The 18125-nt window shown below is 18.2% G+C and overlaps 1 protein-coding gene across 1 annotated transcript; it reads right to left on the reverse strand.

Moving 5' to 3' along the window:
- Positions 1-705: 705 nt before the first annotated feature.
- Positions 706-16971, reverse strand: PADL01_0725800 (conserved Plasmodium membrane protein, unknown function; the record flags this gene model as incomplete). Its single annotated transcript, XM_028681297.1, has 1 exon — positions 706-16971. One exon carries the CDS (start codon positions 16969-16971, stop codon positions 706-708), a length of 16266 nt encoding a protein of 5421 aa, XP_028537689.1.
- Between the last annotated feature and the right edge of the window lie 1154 nt (positions 16972-18125).

Consider the following 18125-nt stretch of genomic DNA (forward strand, 5'->3'; position numbering starts at 1 on the left):
TAATACATTGTAATATTATTTATATATATATAATGCATATGCTATATATATAATATAATTATATTTCATATTACATAATAATATTATTATAAATAAGGGAATACCCAAGCCTACATATTTTTATATACATATATATATTATTATATAAATATATATTTTTTTTTTCCCTTTAAAATATATTTATATCAAGGAAAAATATATTTAAACACGTTTTACCCCCTATATAAAAATTATGTAAATATTAAATATTATAAAGCCTTAAAATAATATGTAATAATATATATAATATTATATATTTTATATTATTCATAGAATAAAAAAAAAATTGATAAGGGAAAATCATATAATATATTTTATATAAAAAAAATATATATTATATATATATATGGTATAATTTCGTATTTATATTTTTGCCTTTCTTTTTTTTTTTGGAATAATTAAAATATTATATATATAATATATATCTTACTTATTTATAATAATTTTATAGTATGCTAAAAAATTGACATTTAAAAAAAAATAAAAAATTTAATGGTTTTAAAAAAAAAAAAAAGTATTATTTAATAAAAAAATAAAAAAAAATATATACATATAATATATATATATATAATATTTATATGATGAATTAAAAATGTTATAATTTTAATTATTTATAAAAAAAAAAAAAAAAAAAATGTGTACAACTTTATTTTTAACAGTTCTTTTTTATAAATTTCCTATGAAAAAACAAAATAAAATATCTGTAAAAAGCAAATGAACATATTTTGAATTTAATGTAATATTAGATGTGTCAATAAGTTTGTAAGAAAGGCTTTGACTTTTGTCATACCAATATTTAAAGAATTGAGATATATTGAATGTATTGTTTTCAATATAACTTTTTAATAAAAATATTCTGAGTTGACAAGGTTTATTTTTAAAATTCATTTTTATTATATTTAAAATATGTTTAAATATTAAATTGGCATGTGTTGTATATCCAGATTTATATTTTTTTTTCTGTTTAATTGAAGAAAGTGAATTTTTTTTATTTATTTTTTTATGTTTGATTTTTTTATAAATCCAATGTGATTTTATTTTTTTCATATAAGTATTATGTTCATTATATAAATAAAATTTATATTTTTGAGAATCCTTTTTAAATATCTTCTTATTAAATTTGAAGAATTTACTTTGTGTTATATCTATCCTATAACGATAATATAAATTATTGATAAAATTTGTAGTATTAAATATTTTATTTATATTTTTTTTGAAAAATATAAATAATGGTTCCTTCCTTGTAAATTTATGTTTGCCCTTCATTGTGTAATACCTTTTGATGTTATAAATCTTCTGATAGTTATTAAATATGTAATAGTAATTACTTTTATTATTATTATTATTATTATGATAACTACTGTTTATAGTTAACAATGAATGTATGTACTTGTTATATTTATAATCATAATATTTCCTATATTGTGGTATGAAGAGAAAATTTTCTATTTCCTTTTTAATAAGTAATAAATTCCAAAACACATCATATCTTGGAAAGTTACAATATTGTGTAAATAAAGATATAAAATAATTTGCTGTCCTTACAGGTATTATATTTTTATGAAAAAGTATAGGTTTTTTTATGTATCCTTTATGATAATATTGTATAAAAATTGTTTTAATTAATTTAATATTTTTTTCAAAAAAATATACAAAATAGTAGTCATTATTAAAAAAGGGCAAATATTTTATCAAGCTATTACTATTTGGAAATGAATAGTGATATTTATATATGCCTTCCATTATCTTTAGATATTGATAATTATAACATTGTAAATCTTTTAAATTATCAAATGAATTATCCACCTTATATTTATTTGTAAACTTGTATGGCATATTTATATTATTTCTTCTTTGATCATTAATCGTTTGTATATTATTTGATGAAATAACTTTTCCATTTGGTTTATTTTGATTTTTGTTTTTCTTGTCATCATATATGAACAATTTAGTAGTTATTAATTCATCCCTTTTGTTTTTTTCAATATTATTATTTGTAGATGATAATCCACAATTATTATATAATCCTTTCTTTATATTATTATGATTTATTATTATATGATTATTTTTATTTGTTTTTTCATGATTTATAAAATAATCAAAGAATTGTAAATCATATATAGTTTTTTTTTTTTTTTTTTGTGTATTGTTTTTTCTGAACTGTTCAGGTTTTTTTTTTTCTTTTTTATTAATTTGTTCATTTATATGTATATTGAGGTCATGTTCATTTTTCCTTTTATTAAAATTATTTAAATGATTTTTGTTCCAATATTGATAGAAAAAATTATAAAAGGAATAGAATGAATTATATATATATGATAGTATATATAAATAGGGTATATTTTTGTCTATATGTAAATTTTGTATTAATAAAAAATAATAAAACTTATCATACATTTCTTTGGCTAGCTGAGAATTAATATAGGTATTAATTCGATTGATGGAAAATTGAACTAATAATCTATTGATATCATGAAAAAAGTTTATATCATTTTTTTCTCCTGTTTTATAACATAAAGTATACATATTATTTTTGAATTGTTTTTTATTATAAATATTGTTAATAATTAAAACAGGAAAATAATTATAATAACTGTTTTGATGTAATTGTTTATTTTTTATTTCGATGTGTGGGTGTTCCTTATATTTCATTTCCAAAATTTTTGAATAGTCATTTAATTTTTCATTTAAATCCTTTTCTTCTTTATTAATATTACTTTTATTTGTTTGAATATTATCTTCTGTTTTTTGACTATCTTCAATTGGTGGGGTCAAAATTAAATTATATGTGTTATGATCATTATGATAAGGTAAATTTGTTTTTTGATATTTATATGATATATGTTCCTTTGTAGTATAATAATAATTTAATAGATGAAAAAATATTTTTTGAATGAGTTTTTTGTTTTTTATTATTTTTTTTATATTTTCTTCTTTTATCGTTTGTTTTTTTGAATCATCTATATATACATCAGTTTGTTGATCCGTATCAATATCGCATTGATTATGGTCCACATTTTGGATATCATAATTTTTAATTAAAAAAAATATTTTATTAAATTGTTCATTAAAATATAAAAACAGCTTTGCAAACTTGTGTTCAAATATAATATTATCATCTTTAGATGGTATGACATTATCTTTTTGTTCATCTAGTTTTATATAATATTTTAGGAAGATAATTTCATTGATATTATGATTCATGTAAGTATTTTTAATTTGATATAATAATAGAGCTTCTTCGGTATATAAAGAATAATTTTTATCATAAAATTTTATAATTTCCAATAAAAATTTGGATATATTTAATTGATTTGTATTAATATTATTAAATTCAACTAGCTTATTTCTTAATATCTGTTTATTATGATTCTTATTTATTTGGTATATATCAAAAGGTATGTTCTTATTAATAGTATTGTCTATATGATGACATGTGTGTGTTATATATCTGTTAAGTTTGTTTATATCATTTGATGAATTTTCATTTATTATTTTTTTTTTTCCTTCTTTGTTTTGATATTTATAAGTATCTATACATTTTATAGAATCTGAATCATTTATTTTATCGTTTATATGGTCACAATTTTTATTATATGAATATATATTTTTTTCATCAGACATATGAAGCGTGGTATTATCTAATAATATTGAATTATTATAATATGATGAATATTGATTGTTACATTCTCTTTTTTTTACAAATAAAATTCCCTTACTAATAATATTACTAATTAGATCAGACATTGAATGATTATATGTATTTATAAGATCATTGGATGAGTTCATATTTGTTAGGCTTAATTCATAGTAGTCTTCATTGAATATAGAAATGTTGATTACATCAACTAAAGGTATGGCACATGGGTTTTTTATAATTTTTTTATGAAATGTAAGATTAAAATTTTTGTATAAATAAAATGTTTGATTATTTTGAGGATTAGTTATGATTTTTATTAATTGATATTTCTTAGTAAAATATGGTTTTAATATATATGATGATTGTTCCTGTTTATATATAATATGAATAGGTAAGCTAATAAAATGATGATTGGTAATATCATATGTTTTTACAAATCTATTTTGAATTAATAGAACATATAAATATTCAATAAGATGTATTAAAAAATGAGATGATAAATCATAAATATGGAAAAAACTAAATAAAATTAATGATAATGTACATATAGATATATTTGTTTGTTTTTTTAATACAAATTTGCCATGTCCTAAATTAATATATCCTAAATAATAATAATAAAGATTATTTGAATTTTTATCTCTTACATTAATTATATTATTTATTTTCTTTTTTATTTTTTTATTTAATATATGATCACAACTACCAACAAAAACAAAGGATAGACATTGATAAATTAAATTAATAAGATCATTAATATCTTGTTCTTTTATTTTATGCATACATGAAAAATCATCATTCCCTTTAAGATTATTTATTATAATAGAATTTATAAATTTTTTATTTTGATTTTTGTAATTATTCATTTCTAAATATTTACGAACTTTTTTAATTTTTTCAACATATTTCAAAATTAATTTATAGGTCTCTTCATATATAATATCATTGTTATAATGCATGGAAAGATTTTTATTATAATGATAATTACTATTTTGTTCATCTGCTTTAAATTGTGATTTTGCTTTAGATATAGATTTATATTTATATTTATATTTAGATTTTGATGTTTTTTTTTCCTCCTCTTCCTCTATCTCTACCTCTTCATTTATATAAATATCATTCGATTGTGCCATCAAACTTGTATCATTCCATTCCTTTTTCATACCCCTTTGAGTAGGAGTATTTGATTGTTGCATTTTTGATTGAGAAAATTTATAATGTTCATAATTTAAAAGGTTATCATTATTATCAAAATTGTCTATTTTATTTTGTAGTGGTGTATTATTTTTACCTGAATCGTTCATGTTTTTATTTAATAAGTTATAATTATGTGGTATAAATAAATTTTGATGATTTGGAATTAGACGTATGATATTTTCTCTTTTGACATTATCTTTGATTTTATATACAAGATAATTAATTTTTTTATATAATTTTTGTAATTTTTTGGTACAATTTATATTATTATTAATATTTTGAAAATAAGAAATATAATCGAAACATATTTCTTTGAATTTTTCATTATGTGTTGATAAAAATTTTAAGCTCATAGCTTGTAGTACTCCTATGATGATATAATATCTTAGCATTTCACAATTATAAATTAAGGTTGGATTTTTAAAGAATTGTTTATGTTCTTCATTTTTATTATTCCAATAAGGATTAAAATATTTTTTTTCTTTTTTCATATTTTGTTTATATTGATAATTTATATGATCAACATTTGAATCTGTAAGGGAAGAAGGGTTTATATGTTTTACATTTGAAGAATTTTTATTTATATATATATCTTTTGTATGACAAGACATATGTATGTATTTATTATTATTATTATTATTAAGATTTATATGTTGATTTTCATATTGATCTTCTTCTACATATTTATTTTTATTGTTTTTATTTTTTTCTGTGTCACTTTGACATGTATTATATTCTTCATATTCTTTATGATTAGATTCATCATGTTGTTTATGATTAAGACCATGAAAGAAATAAGTAAAATTATCTACTGGTTGATTCATTTTTTTATTATAACATGTAATGTAATTATTTTCTCTTAGAACAAAATAACAGCCGTTTGTATATGTTTTATTCATCTCGTTATATATAAATGGATGTGATAAATTAATATGACCATTTTTAAATACATATTTATTTTGAACATTTTTTTCTTTAAAATTACCATCATTATTTATAAGATGTATATATGGTAATTTATTATTTGCTACATATAATTTTTCATAAGATTCTTCCGTCAAATGATCCTTACAATTTTTTGCAGAATTATTACATGTATTATGCGGATAATTTGTTTTGTGATGATAAATTGTTTTATGGTTGTATTTTTTTAATTTATTATTATTATTATTATTATTATTATTATGATTATTATTATTGTGATTATTATGATGATTATCTTTTATTTTAATTTTTTTTTTTTTTAAATCTGAAGGAAGTATTCTTAAAAATGTAGGCAAATTTGAAAGTATATATTCATGTGAGAGTTCTATAAAATCAAACATGATCATATTTCTTGTAAATACCTTTACCATTAATTCATAATAATTAAAATAATAAGTATGATCTATTTGTGTAGGTATAAAAATCATATTGCATGCATGAATATTATTAGTTTTAAAAAATGTTAAGGAAATTGAGAGTGCTGAAGATATCATCATATAGATAATATCATATGATATATCATTTTGATTTAAATTTTTTAATGAGAAATTTTTGATAACATTATTTTTATGAACTTTATATGGTATATTAAGATTAATAAAAAAAAATAATGTTTTAATAATATTATTAAATATATTACCATTTTGAAAATTAATAGATCCAACTGACCAAAACATAGATAATAAATTTAATTTGGTTAAATTTTTTTTTTCTAAACATTTTAATATATATTTTGTTAAGCATATATTATGACTATTCATATGTAAATATCCTAAGCATATAAAATTACTACTTAATACTAAATTATCTAGATAAATCTTTTTTTTTATATGATTTTTTTTCATTTTTCTCCATCTACGTTTATTTTCTCTTTCGAATTTTTTTGTTTTTACATTTTTATTACATGAATTATTATTATTATTATGATTATTATTGTGGGTATCATCTAAATTTGAAATATCTGAAGATAAAGAATTATTAATAGAAATATTTAATAGATCTGCATATATATCATCAATATTATCATATGTATCTAGAATATTAATAGATTCATTTTTTTTATCATCATTATTAACAGAATCATTTTTATTATTTCGTAGGAACATTATATCATTGTCATCTTGAAAATGTTCTTTTTTCTCATCTGAATTATTATTTATTATTAAACCATTTGTATCTGTATTATTATGTCTATTATTTGTTATCTGATGAATATTTCTACCATCATTTATAATATGATCATTTCTACTTATGCTTGTATTTAATTGATGTATTAACATATCGTCATTACTTGGAATAATATTACTGTTGTTTATGATTGAGCTTCCTACATTTCTATCTAAAATATTTTTGGAGCTTGTTGTATCACTAGTAATAAAAATACTTGAACTACTATCATCCTGTGTGTATTCATTTTCTTTTGAAAAAATCATATTGAGATAATTTTTATGGCTCCTTTTTCGTTTACAAGAGTTGTTATCTGAATCGTCATCATTATTATAATTGTAATTGTAATTGTAATTTTTATTATTAAGATGGGCATTTATATTAGAATTCTTGTTATTAGTATGATGATGGCTATATAAATGTTCAATTGATGAATTATCACTTTTGATATGCTTTTTAAAATTATTATATGTTGCATTACAGTCAATATTATTACTACTTAAGTGAGGGGGTGATATATAATTATTTTTGTTGGTCCTCGTTTCATATATAATTTTATGATCTCTTGACATGTGTGACTGGTGGTTATCATTATTGTCATTCAAACAATAGAATATAAGATGTTCATAATTAATTTTTTGATGATGAAATATTTCTTTAAATATAGATTTTAGACATATGGTAGTTAATTCTTTATTTTGAGAAGTAATTAGTGATAAGGATAAGCCTAATAAGGAACATATATATAAGCATCTATTTTTAAATTTTAATATATATTGTATAAATAAATATATTTTTATATTTTTAAAAAGTTGTAATAAACCTAATCCATAAATAAAACCTGCAAGATAATATGTACCACAATATTTATAATTTTTATTTAAAAATTTGTATAAATAATTTTCATTATTAATAATATTTATTAATGTTATAAAATTGGTGTTATTATTATTATTATTATTATATTCTTCAATATTTGTATCTGCATATGTAGATAGATCAATTCTTTTATATAATATGGTTTGACATAATGAACATTGTAATTTAAAAGAATTTTTAATTTTTGAATTTACAAAATTATTAAATTTTATACTTTTTAATTTGTCAAATGTAAAATCAAAATAATCAATTTTTTTATTACTACATTTTTTATGTAAATAATTTGTTGTTCCGTTTATATGAACAAATTGTTCAATAGGTGTATTATTATTACTATAAGATATATCATAAACATTGTTATTATGATGATGATTATTATTATTATGATGATTATTATTATTATGATGATTATCATTATTATCATTATTATTTATGTCTATTACACTATTTGTAACACTTAAAGAATTTATAGATAACCTATTATATACATACGAATTTGTTAAAGCACCATTATTATTAGATATATGATTATAATTATATGGTCTTATATTATTTTCATTTATATTATTATATGAGTCTCTAAAATTATTCATATAAAATGACATACTACTATCTCTTCTTCCAATATTCATTTGATGGTTGTTAGATCTATGATTATATGTTAAACCATAACTATTATTATTTCTACTAGTATCATAATTAAAGAAAGATATTTGACTATCTCTTCTATCATTTATAGAAAGATTAAAACTAGACGACCCATTAATATTATCAAAGGATATATCATTTGTCTTATACTTATTATACGATTCGTTTTCTATACTTTTATTAGGTGTATATAAAAAGTTGTTTGAATAAAATTCATCATTAGAAGAGTCATTCATATGAACATTATTCGAATTTTTTATGTAACAAGAGTTAGATTTATATACACCATTGTTATAATAATAATAATCATCATCATCATTATTATTATTATAATTGTAATTAATATTTGTGTCCTCTTTTTCTATTGGCGAGCAGTTATCTTGACAAATATTATTCGACAAGTATTCACTCTCACGACTAACATTATTATTATTATTATTATTGTTGTAATTATTATTGTTGTAATTATTATTGTTGTTATAATCACTCTCTTGAATTGTTGAGGAACTCTCTGAACTTACATATTGATCGTTCACATACATTTCTTCATTTATATCCTGTATTACACTACTCTGCCTAAAAGAATCACGTGAAAAAAGAAAATTATTCTGAGAACCATTATTCATATGATTATTATTTAAATAAACATTATCAAAAAAATCCGTACTTTGAGAATGCGAGGGTACACCAATTTTTCTTCTAAATTCTTTAATACCAGTAGTATTAAAATGTCTTACTAATTTTTTATATTTATTTAATTTTTTAAAATATTTATTTAATAAAAAAATAACTTCCATTTTATCAGTTTTTATGTGAACATTTAATGAGTTCAACAGATCATTTACTTTAAGTTCAATTTTTTTAATATTTCTTTTATTTCTTTTTTTTATATTATATTTCAATTTCTTCAATTTCTCTTCATACTGTAAAGGATGACTATGATTCCTATGATGTCTATTAAACATGTTGAAGTTTTGTGTTTCTTCAAAAAAACTTCCAGAATTGTTATTATGACTACTCCTTCGATAATGATAATAATTATTATTATTATTATTATCATAAATATTGTTATTATATATATTACTATTGTTGGGATTTCCCATCATATAACCATTTTGAGATATATCATAGTGTGAATTATTTTCTAGACGATTAATACGTGGACTCCTATCTTCCAGATGATCATTTATATTGTCATTATTATTTATAGAATAATTCCTATACATGTCTAAATAATTCCTTCCACTGACAGATATATTATTATTATTATTGTTGATACTAGGTGATACACTTGAGACATATGTATTTCTATTAATTGTAACATTTTGATTGTTCGTCATCCTTCTATTTCTTGAATTATTAGATGGTAGATGTCTCATGCTAGCATGTCTTCCTATCCTAGAGTTATTCTGATTATTCTGATTATTATGATTATTCTGATTATTATGATTATTCTGATTATTCTGATTATTCTGATTATTCTGATTATTATGATTATTATGATTATTATAATTATCATTGTTATTTTGATTATTTTGATTATTTTGATTGTCGCTGGTGGGAGGGTCCCAGTAATTATTAAACTCACGCAGTCTCCTATTAAACATAGTAACCTCAGAAGGCTCATTAAAAAAATAATTATTATTATTATTATTATTATTATTATTACGAATATTATAGTTATCATGTGGGTATGGATTGTTAATGCTTGTATTAGTATCATTTCTATTTGTATGACTTGCACGATTTCTAGATTGATGATTAAATTGATTCATATAACCATTAACAGATATATGATTAGATGTATCTAAAATATCAGTATTATTAGTATGTGAGAATCTATTTAAAGAATTAGTATCATGATTATGAAATGAAAGATTATGATTAAACCTTGTATTATTATTTTTATATTGATATAAATATACATATAAATAATAATTAATATTAAAATTAATATTTGGAACATAATGTATAGAATTAAGTATATGGAAAATATTTATATGATTAATATGAAACATTGATAAATATTTCATTTTATATATTTTTTCAAATATATAATATAAATGTATAAGATCTAAAACTTTATTATCTAAATTATCATTTCTTTTTATATCTAATAAAATTTGTTTTTCTTCTAATTTTTCTAATTCCAACATTTTTATTATTTTTTTTAAATATTTATTCACATTCTTTTTATTATATTTATGTTTATGTATATATGCACTTTCTAAACTATCTGAAGTATTATACATATCAATAAGATCTATTAAATCATTCTTTTCATTTGTCAATTCATCTTTATCTTTTAATAAATGCATCTTTCTTTTTTTATAATACTTTGAAAAATAATAATTATGAAAATTATTTAAATAAACTAATACAGGATCTTTATTCCTTGGAAAATAACAAGTAGAAATATTTCTGTCCATTTTAAATGTATCAAAAAAGAAACAACAATCTTTTAATATTTTATAATCACTTAAATAACTCTTTTGAACTATTTCGACTTTCTTTTTACAAGTAGAATTTATATTACCATAATGATAATTATTATTATGATTATTATTGTTATTATTATTGTGATTACTATTATTCATATTATTTTCAATATAATTATTTCTACTGCTTCTGATACTACTACTATTAATATTATTATTATTATGACCATTAATATTACTATTATTATCATTATTGTTGTTGTTTATATTTATATTCTCTGTATCATTTAAATTATTCATATGATCATAATTTTTTTTTTTTTTTTTGTATTTGTTTCTTTTTTTTTTCATACAATAATTTTCATGAATACCATTAAATATATTATTATAATGTGATTCATTCAAAATATCTATGATTCTATACAAATTTATTTTTAATTTCTCATTTGAAGACATGAGACATTTATTGAGATAAAGATCTTCACGATTTATGTTAATATAAAAAAATATATTTTTAAAATTAAAGTTATTAAACGAATCAAATAAATTCATCATATTTATATGTATCATTTGTTCTTTATCTAATGAATAATATTTTCTATTCTTATTATCATCATCACAAATTAAAAAAAAACCATTTTTTTTTGCATACACTTTTTTAGTAGTATCTACATATATATGTGTCATATTATTTTGACGTGAAAGTGTTTCTTTATTTATACTTTTATATAATATATTATTATTTATTATTATATCATTTTCATCTGTTACCACATGACACTTATTATTATGTTGTTCTTCTTTATAATTTGTTGTATTATCTTTACAATATTTATTATTACAAATTAATTTTTTTTTTTGCATTTGTGCATTATATATTAAGTATATGTAATATAGGTATATATTAATTAGATATATATTTTCATAAAATATAAAATTAAATAATATGTTTATAAAATTTATATGGGTCAAGTTAAAATTATCAAAAATTTTTAAATTGTGTTTATATAATGATATATTATTTTTTTTATATAAATGTAAGTATGTTAAGAATATATTTTTATCACCACCACCCTCACCATCATCATCATTATTATTTATAATAACATTATTTTTGTATTTATTGTATATCTTTTTATTATTATGTATTACACCCCTTTCATACATATTATATCTTTGTAATGATATAATCTCATTTTTTCCTTTAATATTAATAATCTCTTGTTTTGTTTTTTTCATAAAATTTAATTTTGATATAGAGACATATATAACGTCCATTTCATTTTTAAAAACATTACGATAGAAGTGATCCTTCAATATATTTGTTTCTATATTTTTATGAAAAAATAAATTAATAAAAGATATAAATAATAAATTTTTTAAAGGAAAATATAAGGAATGGAAATAAAATAAAAATTTTAGTTGTTCATTATAAAGAATAGTATTTTTAAATGAATAGAATTTTTCATAACAAGTGTTTATATTATGAATATGTAATAAGTTGATATTTTTTTTATTAAGAGATATATTCTTATTTTTATCATATGTATAATATGGATCATAATATTTCTCTTTTTGATTATTTATTTTATGATATTTCTTAAGTATATTAAAAATATATTGCACTTCTTTTATATAATATTCATATTTTAATTTTAATTTTAATTTGTTTGATAATAGTTCATTGTGTTGTAAAATATATAAATCATTTATATAATGATCTATATTATAATTTATGTGTTCACAATTTTTTTGTTTAGTATATAAAATATTATATATGATATCTAATATATTTGTAACATTATCTAACTTGCTAAATTTCTCTTTAAGATAATTATTTATAAATAAATATTTTTTAAATGTATATTCCTTATTTCTTTTTGATTTCATATTATCTTCATTCTGTATTACATTTTTTGAAAGATGTATATGTTTCTTCTTTTTTATATTATCTTTTTTTTTTATTGATATATTATTACAGTTTGAAAAAGATTGATCATGTTGTGAATAAGACACATCATTATTACAAATAAATTTGCTTCTAACATTTTGTGATTCCAATTTTATATTTTGTATTTCTTTATGATTTAATATATAATTATTTTTTATAAGAGATATATGAGAATTGTATTTCTTATTTATTTCAATTTTGAAATATTCTTTACATACATGTCTATAAAAATATGTCATACGTGTTTTTTTGTATGCACTTAATTTATTCATATAATAAAATATGAAATTATATAAATGGATAGTATAAGACAATATAATAATTATTAATGCTATATCATCTTTAATTTTTTGATCAATATATTCATATATAGAAATTTCGTCATAAAAAGTATGTAGATAATAAAGTATTAAATATTTATTTTGATAAATATGTGTATATTTTATATGTAAATATTTTATAAACTTTTTTATTATATTATAATAATTATTATGAATATGGTGATTTGATTTGTTTTGTTTTTCCTTTGTTTTGTCATCTGTGTAATTGTTTTGATATTTTTTATATTTTTCATATTTTTCATCTTTGTAATTTTTTTTTTTTTTTTTTTTTTTTTTTTTTTTACTTATTAACCTTTCAGTAGTACATGTTGTACTAGTATTAAAAACTGATGATGACAAAGAATATTCATCTGATAAAATATTATGATCGTTATCAAAATCAAAACAATTATATTTAGATTGTTGATATTCTATATAATGATGAGTATTTACATTTTTCTTTTTAATGTATAAATATTTTTCTATTTTTTTATACATTCTTAAATTATCAACACAAATTAAAAGGAACAGATATATAAATCTACAAAATTCTATATGTTCGATATTTTCAATATCTAAGAAATTCATATCGATCATTTCATTGTAATTTATATGATTCATAAAAAATAATGTATCCTCTTCCTTATTATTATAATTCTTTTCTTCTTGTGACAAAAAAGTAGATTGATTGAATTTATTTTTTGTGTCATTAGTATCTTTATCATAAATGTATTTTTTTTTATTATTATTATTATTATAAATATGTTCCTTCGAATGGTATTGTTTATCTATATTCTTTATATTACTACATTTACTATTACTATTATTATTATTATGAATAAATATTTGACTATTTGTATCCTTCGTATATTCACATTTAGGTTTTATTAAGTTTTGGGTTTTATTATATAATGAATATATATCTATATTTATAAAGTGAAATATATTAGCTCTACCACTTATATTAGTATCATTCTTCATTCTATCATTTCTACATTCATATATACATAATGTAAAGAATTGCATACATATTTTTTTACATATATAATAGTAAAAAAATATTAACATAATTTTTAAAGATATATTTCTTGGTAAGATATTTATATGAACTCTATATGATTCAAACGATAAAGAATTATTCTTATAATTTATTGTATCTATTGTTAGGTTTGATAAACTGGAATCATACATATTATATATTTGTGATGTGTTTTTATATAAATAAATACTTGATATATAAATATCATCACATAATAGATATAACATACCATTTTTATTTAGAATTATTATAAAATTATTCATTTGATTAATATTTATAATAGTATCATATTTATTATTATTATTATTATTATTATTATTATTCTCTTTATCATCTTTATCAGATGAAAAAATATAATTATAATGTGGATCACATGGATTTTTTTTTTTTTTTTTTTTTTTTTTTTTTTCATCATTTGATGAAGACACATCTTCTAGATTATACATATGTTCCTTATTTTTTAATATTTCCATTTTTTTTTTTAAAATGTTTGAAAAATATATGTGTCTCTCATCTGATGTAGAGACATTAACAACTGTTTGTTCAGGGTTTAGTTTTTTAATTTTGAGTTTTAGGTGAGTTGTATTGATTTTATTATTTATAGGTACAGATAAGTTATATGGAAAATAATAAAAATCATTGATATTATTAGACATAGAAATGGTTGAAAAATTTAGGACATTTTTTATAATTTTTATTTTATTCTTTACATATTTATGATATATAGGTATAAGAAATAATAAATTATTATTATTATCATATACACATAATTTTATTTTATTTTGTATACTTTTATTACCCCCACTGGTAAGAATAATTTGAGGTGGACATGTCTCCGTATTAAAATTAATTTTATTTAAGACGATATGTTTGTATTTTTGATTTTTATGATTTTTTTTTTTTTCTCTATAGATAAAATTATTTGACTCTATACTTAAGAAATGATGAAAGGTAATAAAATGGTTCATATTTTCTTCTTTCTTGAAATATTTTTCTAAATATTGATTATTATATTTTATAATATCCAAAGAAATATGAAAGAATAAATATGTTTCTGTTGTATTTTCATATGCTATACAAATATTTGTATTTGTATTAATATGTATAATATTCATATTTGGTATCTGATTCATAGGGTTCTTTATTTTTATTTTATTTTTATTTATATTTATATTTTTTGTCTCTTCTTTTGACAAAGACCTATCTGTCCATATAAATAATTTTTCTTCTTCATAAAAATATTTACATTTTTTAAATAAAGAAAGATTATTTTTATCTACAATAATATTATGAAACAAGGGATGAATGGCTGAGACATAAACTATTCGAATTTGATCCTTATAATTATTATTATAAATAGAATAATTGAAATATTTTAAATTTTTAGATTTGTTTATGATATTTACAAAAAAGAGAAAATTATTTAAATAAAACATTCTAATAGGTTTATAAGGTAAACTGAAATGTATATTGTCTGTTTTGTTTTGTATATCAATAACATTAACTTTAATATAATCTTGATGAATATCATTTTCTAAGGTATATATATATTTATTTTTTATATCATTATTATTATTATTATTATTATTATTATTTATTTGAGTAAATATAGGATTGCCCATACTCTCATTCATAATATGTGTAGATATTTTATTATTTCCATATATCATGTCTTTTTGAATATACTGTTCTTCTTCTTCTATATCATGTTTATCTTTCAAGCACTGATAAAGTGATATATCATAAAATAATTTATTATCATTTGATAAAAAATAATAGAAAGCATTTTGATTTATTTTAAATGATTTTTGTTTACCATCATAATATTGAAAAAAAAGTAAATTATTTTGTTTACAATATGTTACTTTATATTCATATATATTATTATTATTATGGTTGTTAATATAATATTTGGTAATCTTAACATTATAATTATCATTATTATTATTATTATTATTATTATATATATTATTATATATATTATTATATATATTATTTATATATATTTTCTCCTTGATATTTATATTATTATTTGCTCTATTTTTTCTATCTCCTTTTTTTTTCATTAACACATAATCCTTACCATATTTCCTCTTCATTTCAAGATAAAATATTTTTTTAGAAAATTTCTTCAAATAGATATCTTCATGTTTTAATAGAATTAATAATTTCAATATTTTTTCTTTGATAATATTTTCATTTGTAATTCCTTTTGTTATAATTTTAATATATTTTAATACTACTTTATTATATTCTTCTATTGAATCCTTAGAGTTACTAACATCATTTTGAATATTATAAAAGCTATCTTTAAATATATTTGTTTCTTTGTTTGGTAAATTATTATTGATAAGATCCTCTTTCTTATTTTCTATTTTTTTATCTTTCTTTTTTAAATCAAAATAATTTAATATGGAATATTTATTGTTCGTTCCAACAATGTTTGAGGTTTCTTTTTTTCTTTCCTTTTTCTTTTTCTCTGATTTTTCTCTTTTCTCAATTTTTATTATATTCCTTTTCTCTATATCATCATTTGGAGGTATATATGTCCATGTATCATTTTGATAACAAGTACTTGTATTATATATCACATGTTTATGATTTGAGTGTTTTCTTCTTTTAAGAATATTATCATCAACTTGATCTTTTAATATGACAGCATATACCATTTTTTTACGGTAAGGAACATATGTATAAATAAATAAATAAAAGTATATAAATATTTCAACATTTATAAATGTATGTATATGTGTAAATATTATATGTACCACAGGCAAATGAATAAATAAATATATATATATTACACATACATATATACATATATATATATATTAAATTTTAATAAAGTTGAGAAACATAAACATTTTGTTTATATATGTTTGAGGTTAATTTATGTATTTGAAACAAGGGAAGTAGGACTTTCAAAAATAAAAAAAAAAAAAAAAAAAAAAAAAACATAAAACTAAATGTACATAAATAAATATATATATATATATATATATATATATATATATATATGTATATATTTATAAAATAATAAACAAAAAAACAAAAATCAAAAAGGGAATATTATATCATGCCTAAGGAATGAAATTATATATATATATATTATATATGTGAAGGTATAAACATTTCTAAATATAAATTTCTTAATATATCCCTTATTATTTATACGTATGGCATTTATAATGTCTTACAAATTCAAAATTAATAATCCAAAAAAAAAAAAAAAATAAATAAATAAATAAATAAATAAAACATAAACAAGTAATATATATTTTATATATATGTAAATGTAGTTTTTACTTTAAGCCACTTAATTATAAATATATATATATTATATGGATGTTTAAGGTCACATTTTTTTTTTTTTTTTTTTTTTTTTTTTCTCTCCTAAAGAACACATATATAATTATATAAAGTTCCGTGAGGAAAAATAAAAAGTAAAAAATTAAATTTAATCATTTCAAGTGATTAAATATGTCACAACATGTTATATATTATGTTGAATGAAGAGATAATCAATTTATATCTTAAAATAGAAATGTATATTAAAAAAAAAAAAAAAAAAAAAAAAATATTTATTCTCCCTATAAACAGCACATATATATATATATATATATATATATATATATATATCGATATCTTCTTATTATTATTTTTTTTCGCGGGTGGTAATTATATTAGTAAACAAAAAATAATATTGGTGTTCATAAAAAATTTGATGCTCGTAAAATTTTTGATTAACATGTGTGTAATAAGTAGAATTAAAATAAAAATAGGAAGAAAAAAAAATTTTTAATTGTCCATAGGTACAAATAGT

This window comes from Plasmodium sp. gorilla clade G2, assembly GCF_900097015.1.
Source record: "Plasmodium sp. gorilla clade G2 genome assembly, chromosome: 7".
NCBI lineage: Eukaryota > Apicomplexa > Aconoidasida > Haemosporida > Plasmodiidae > Plasmodium > Plasmodium adleri (nom. inval.).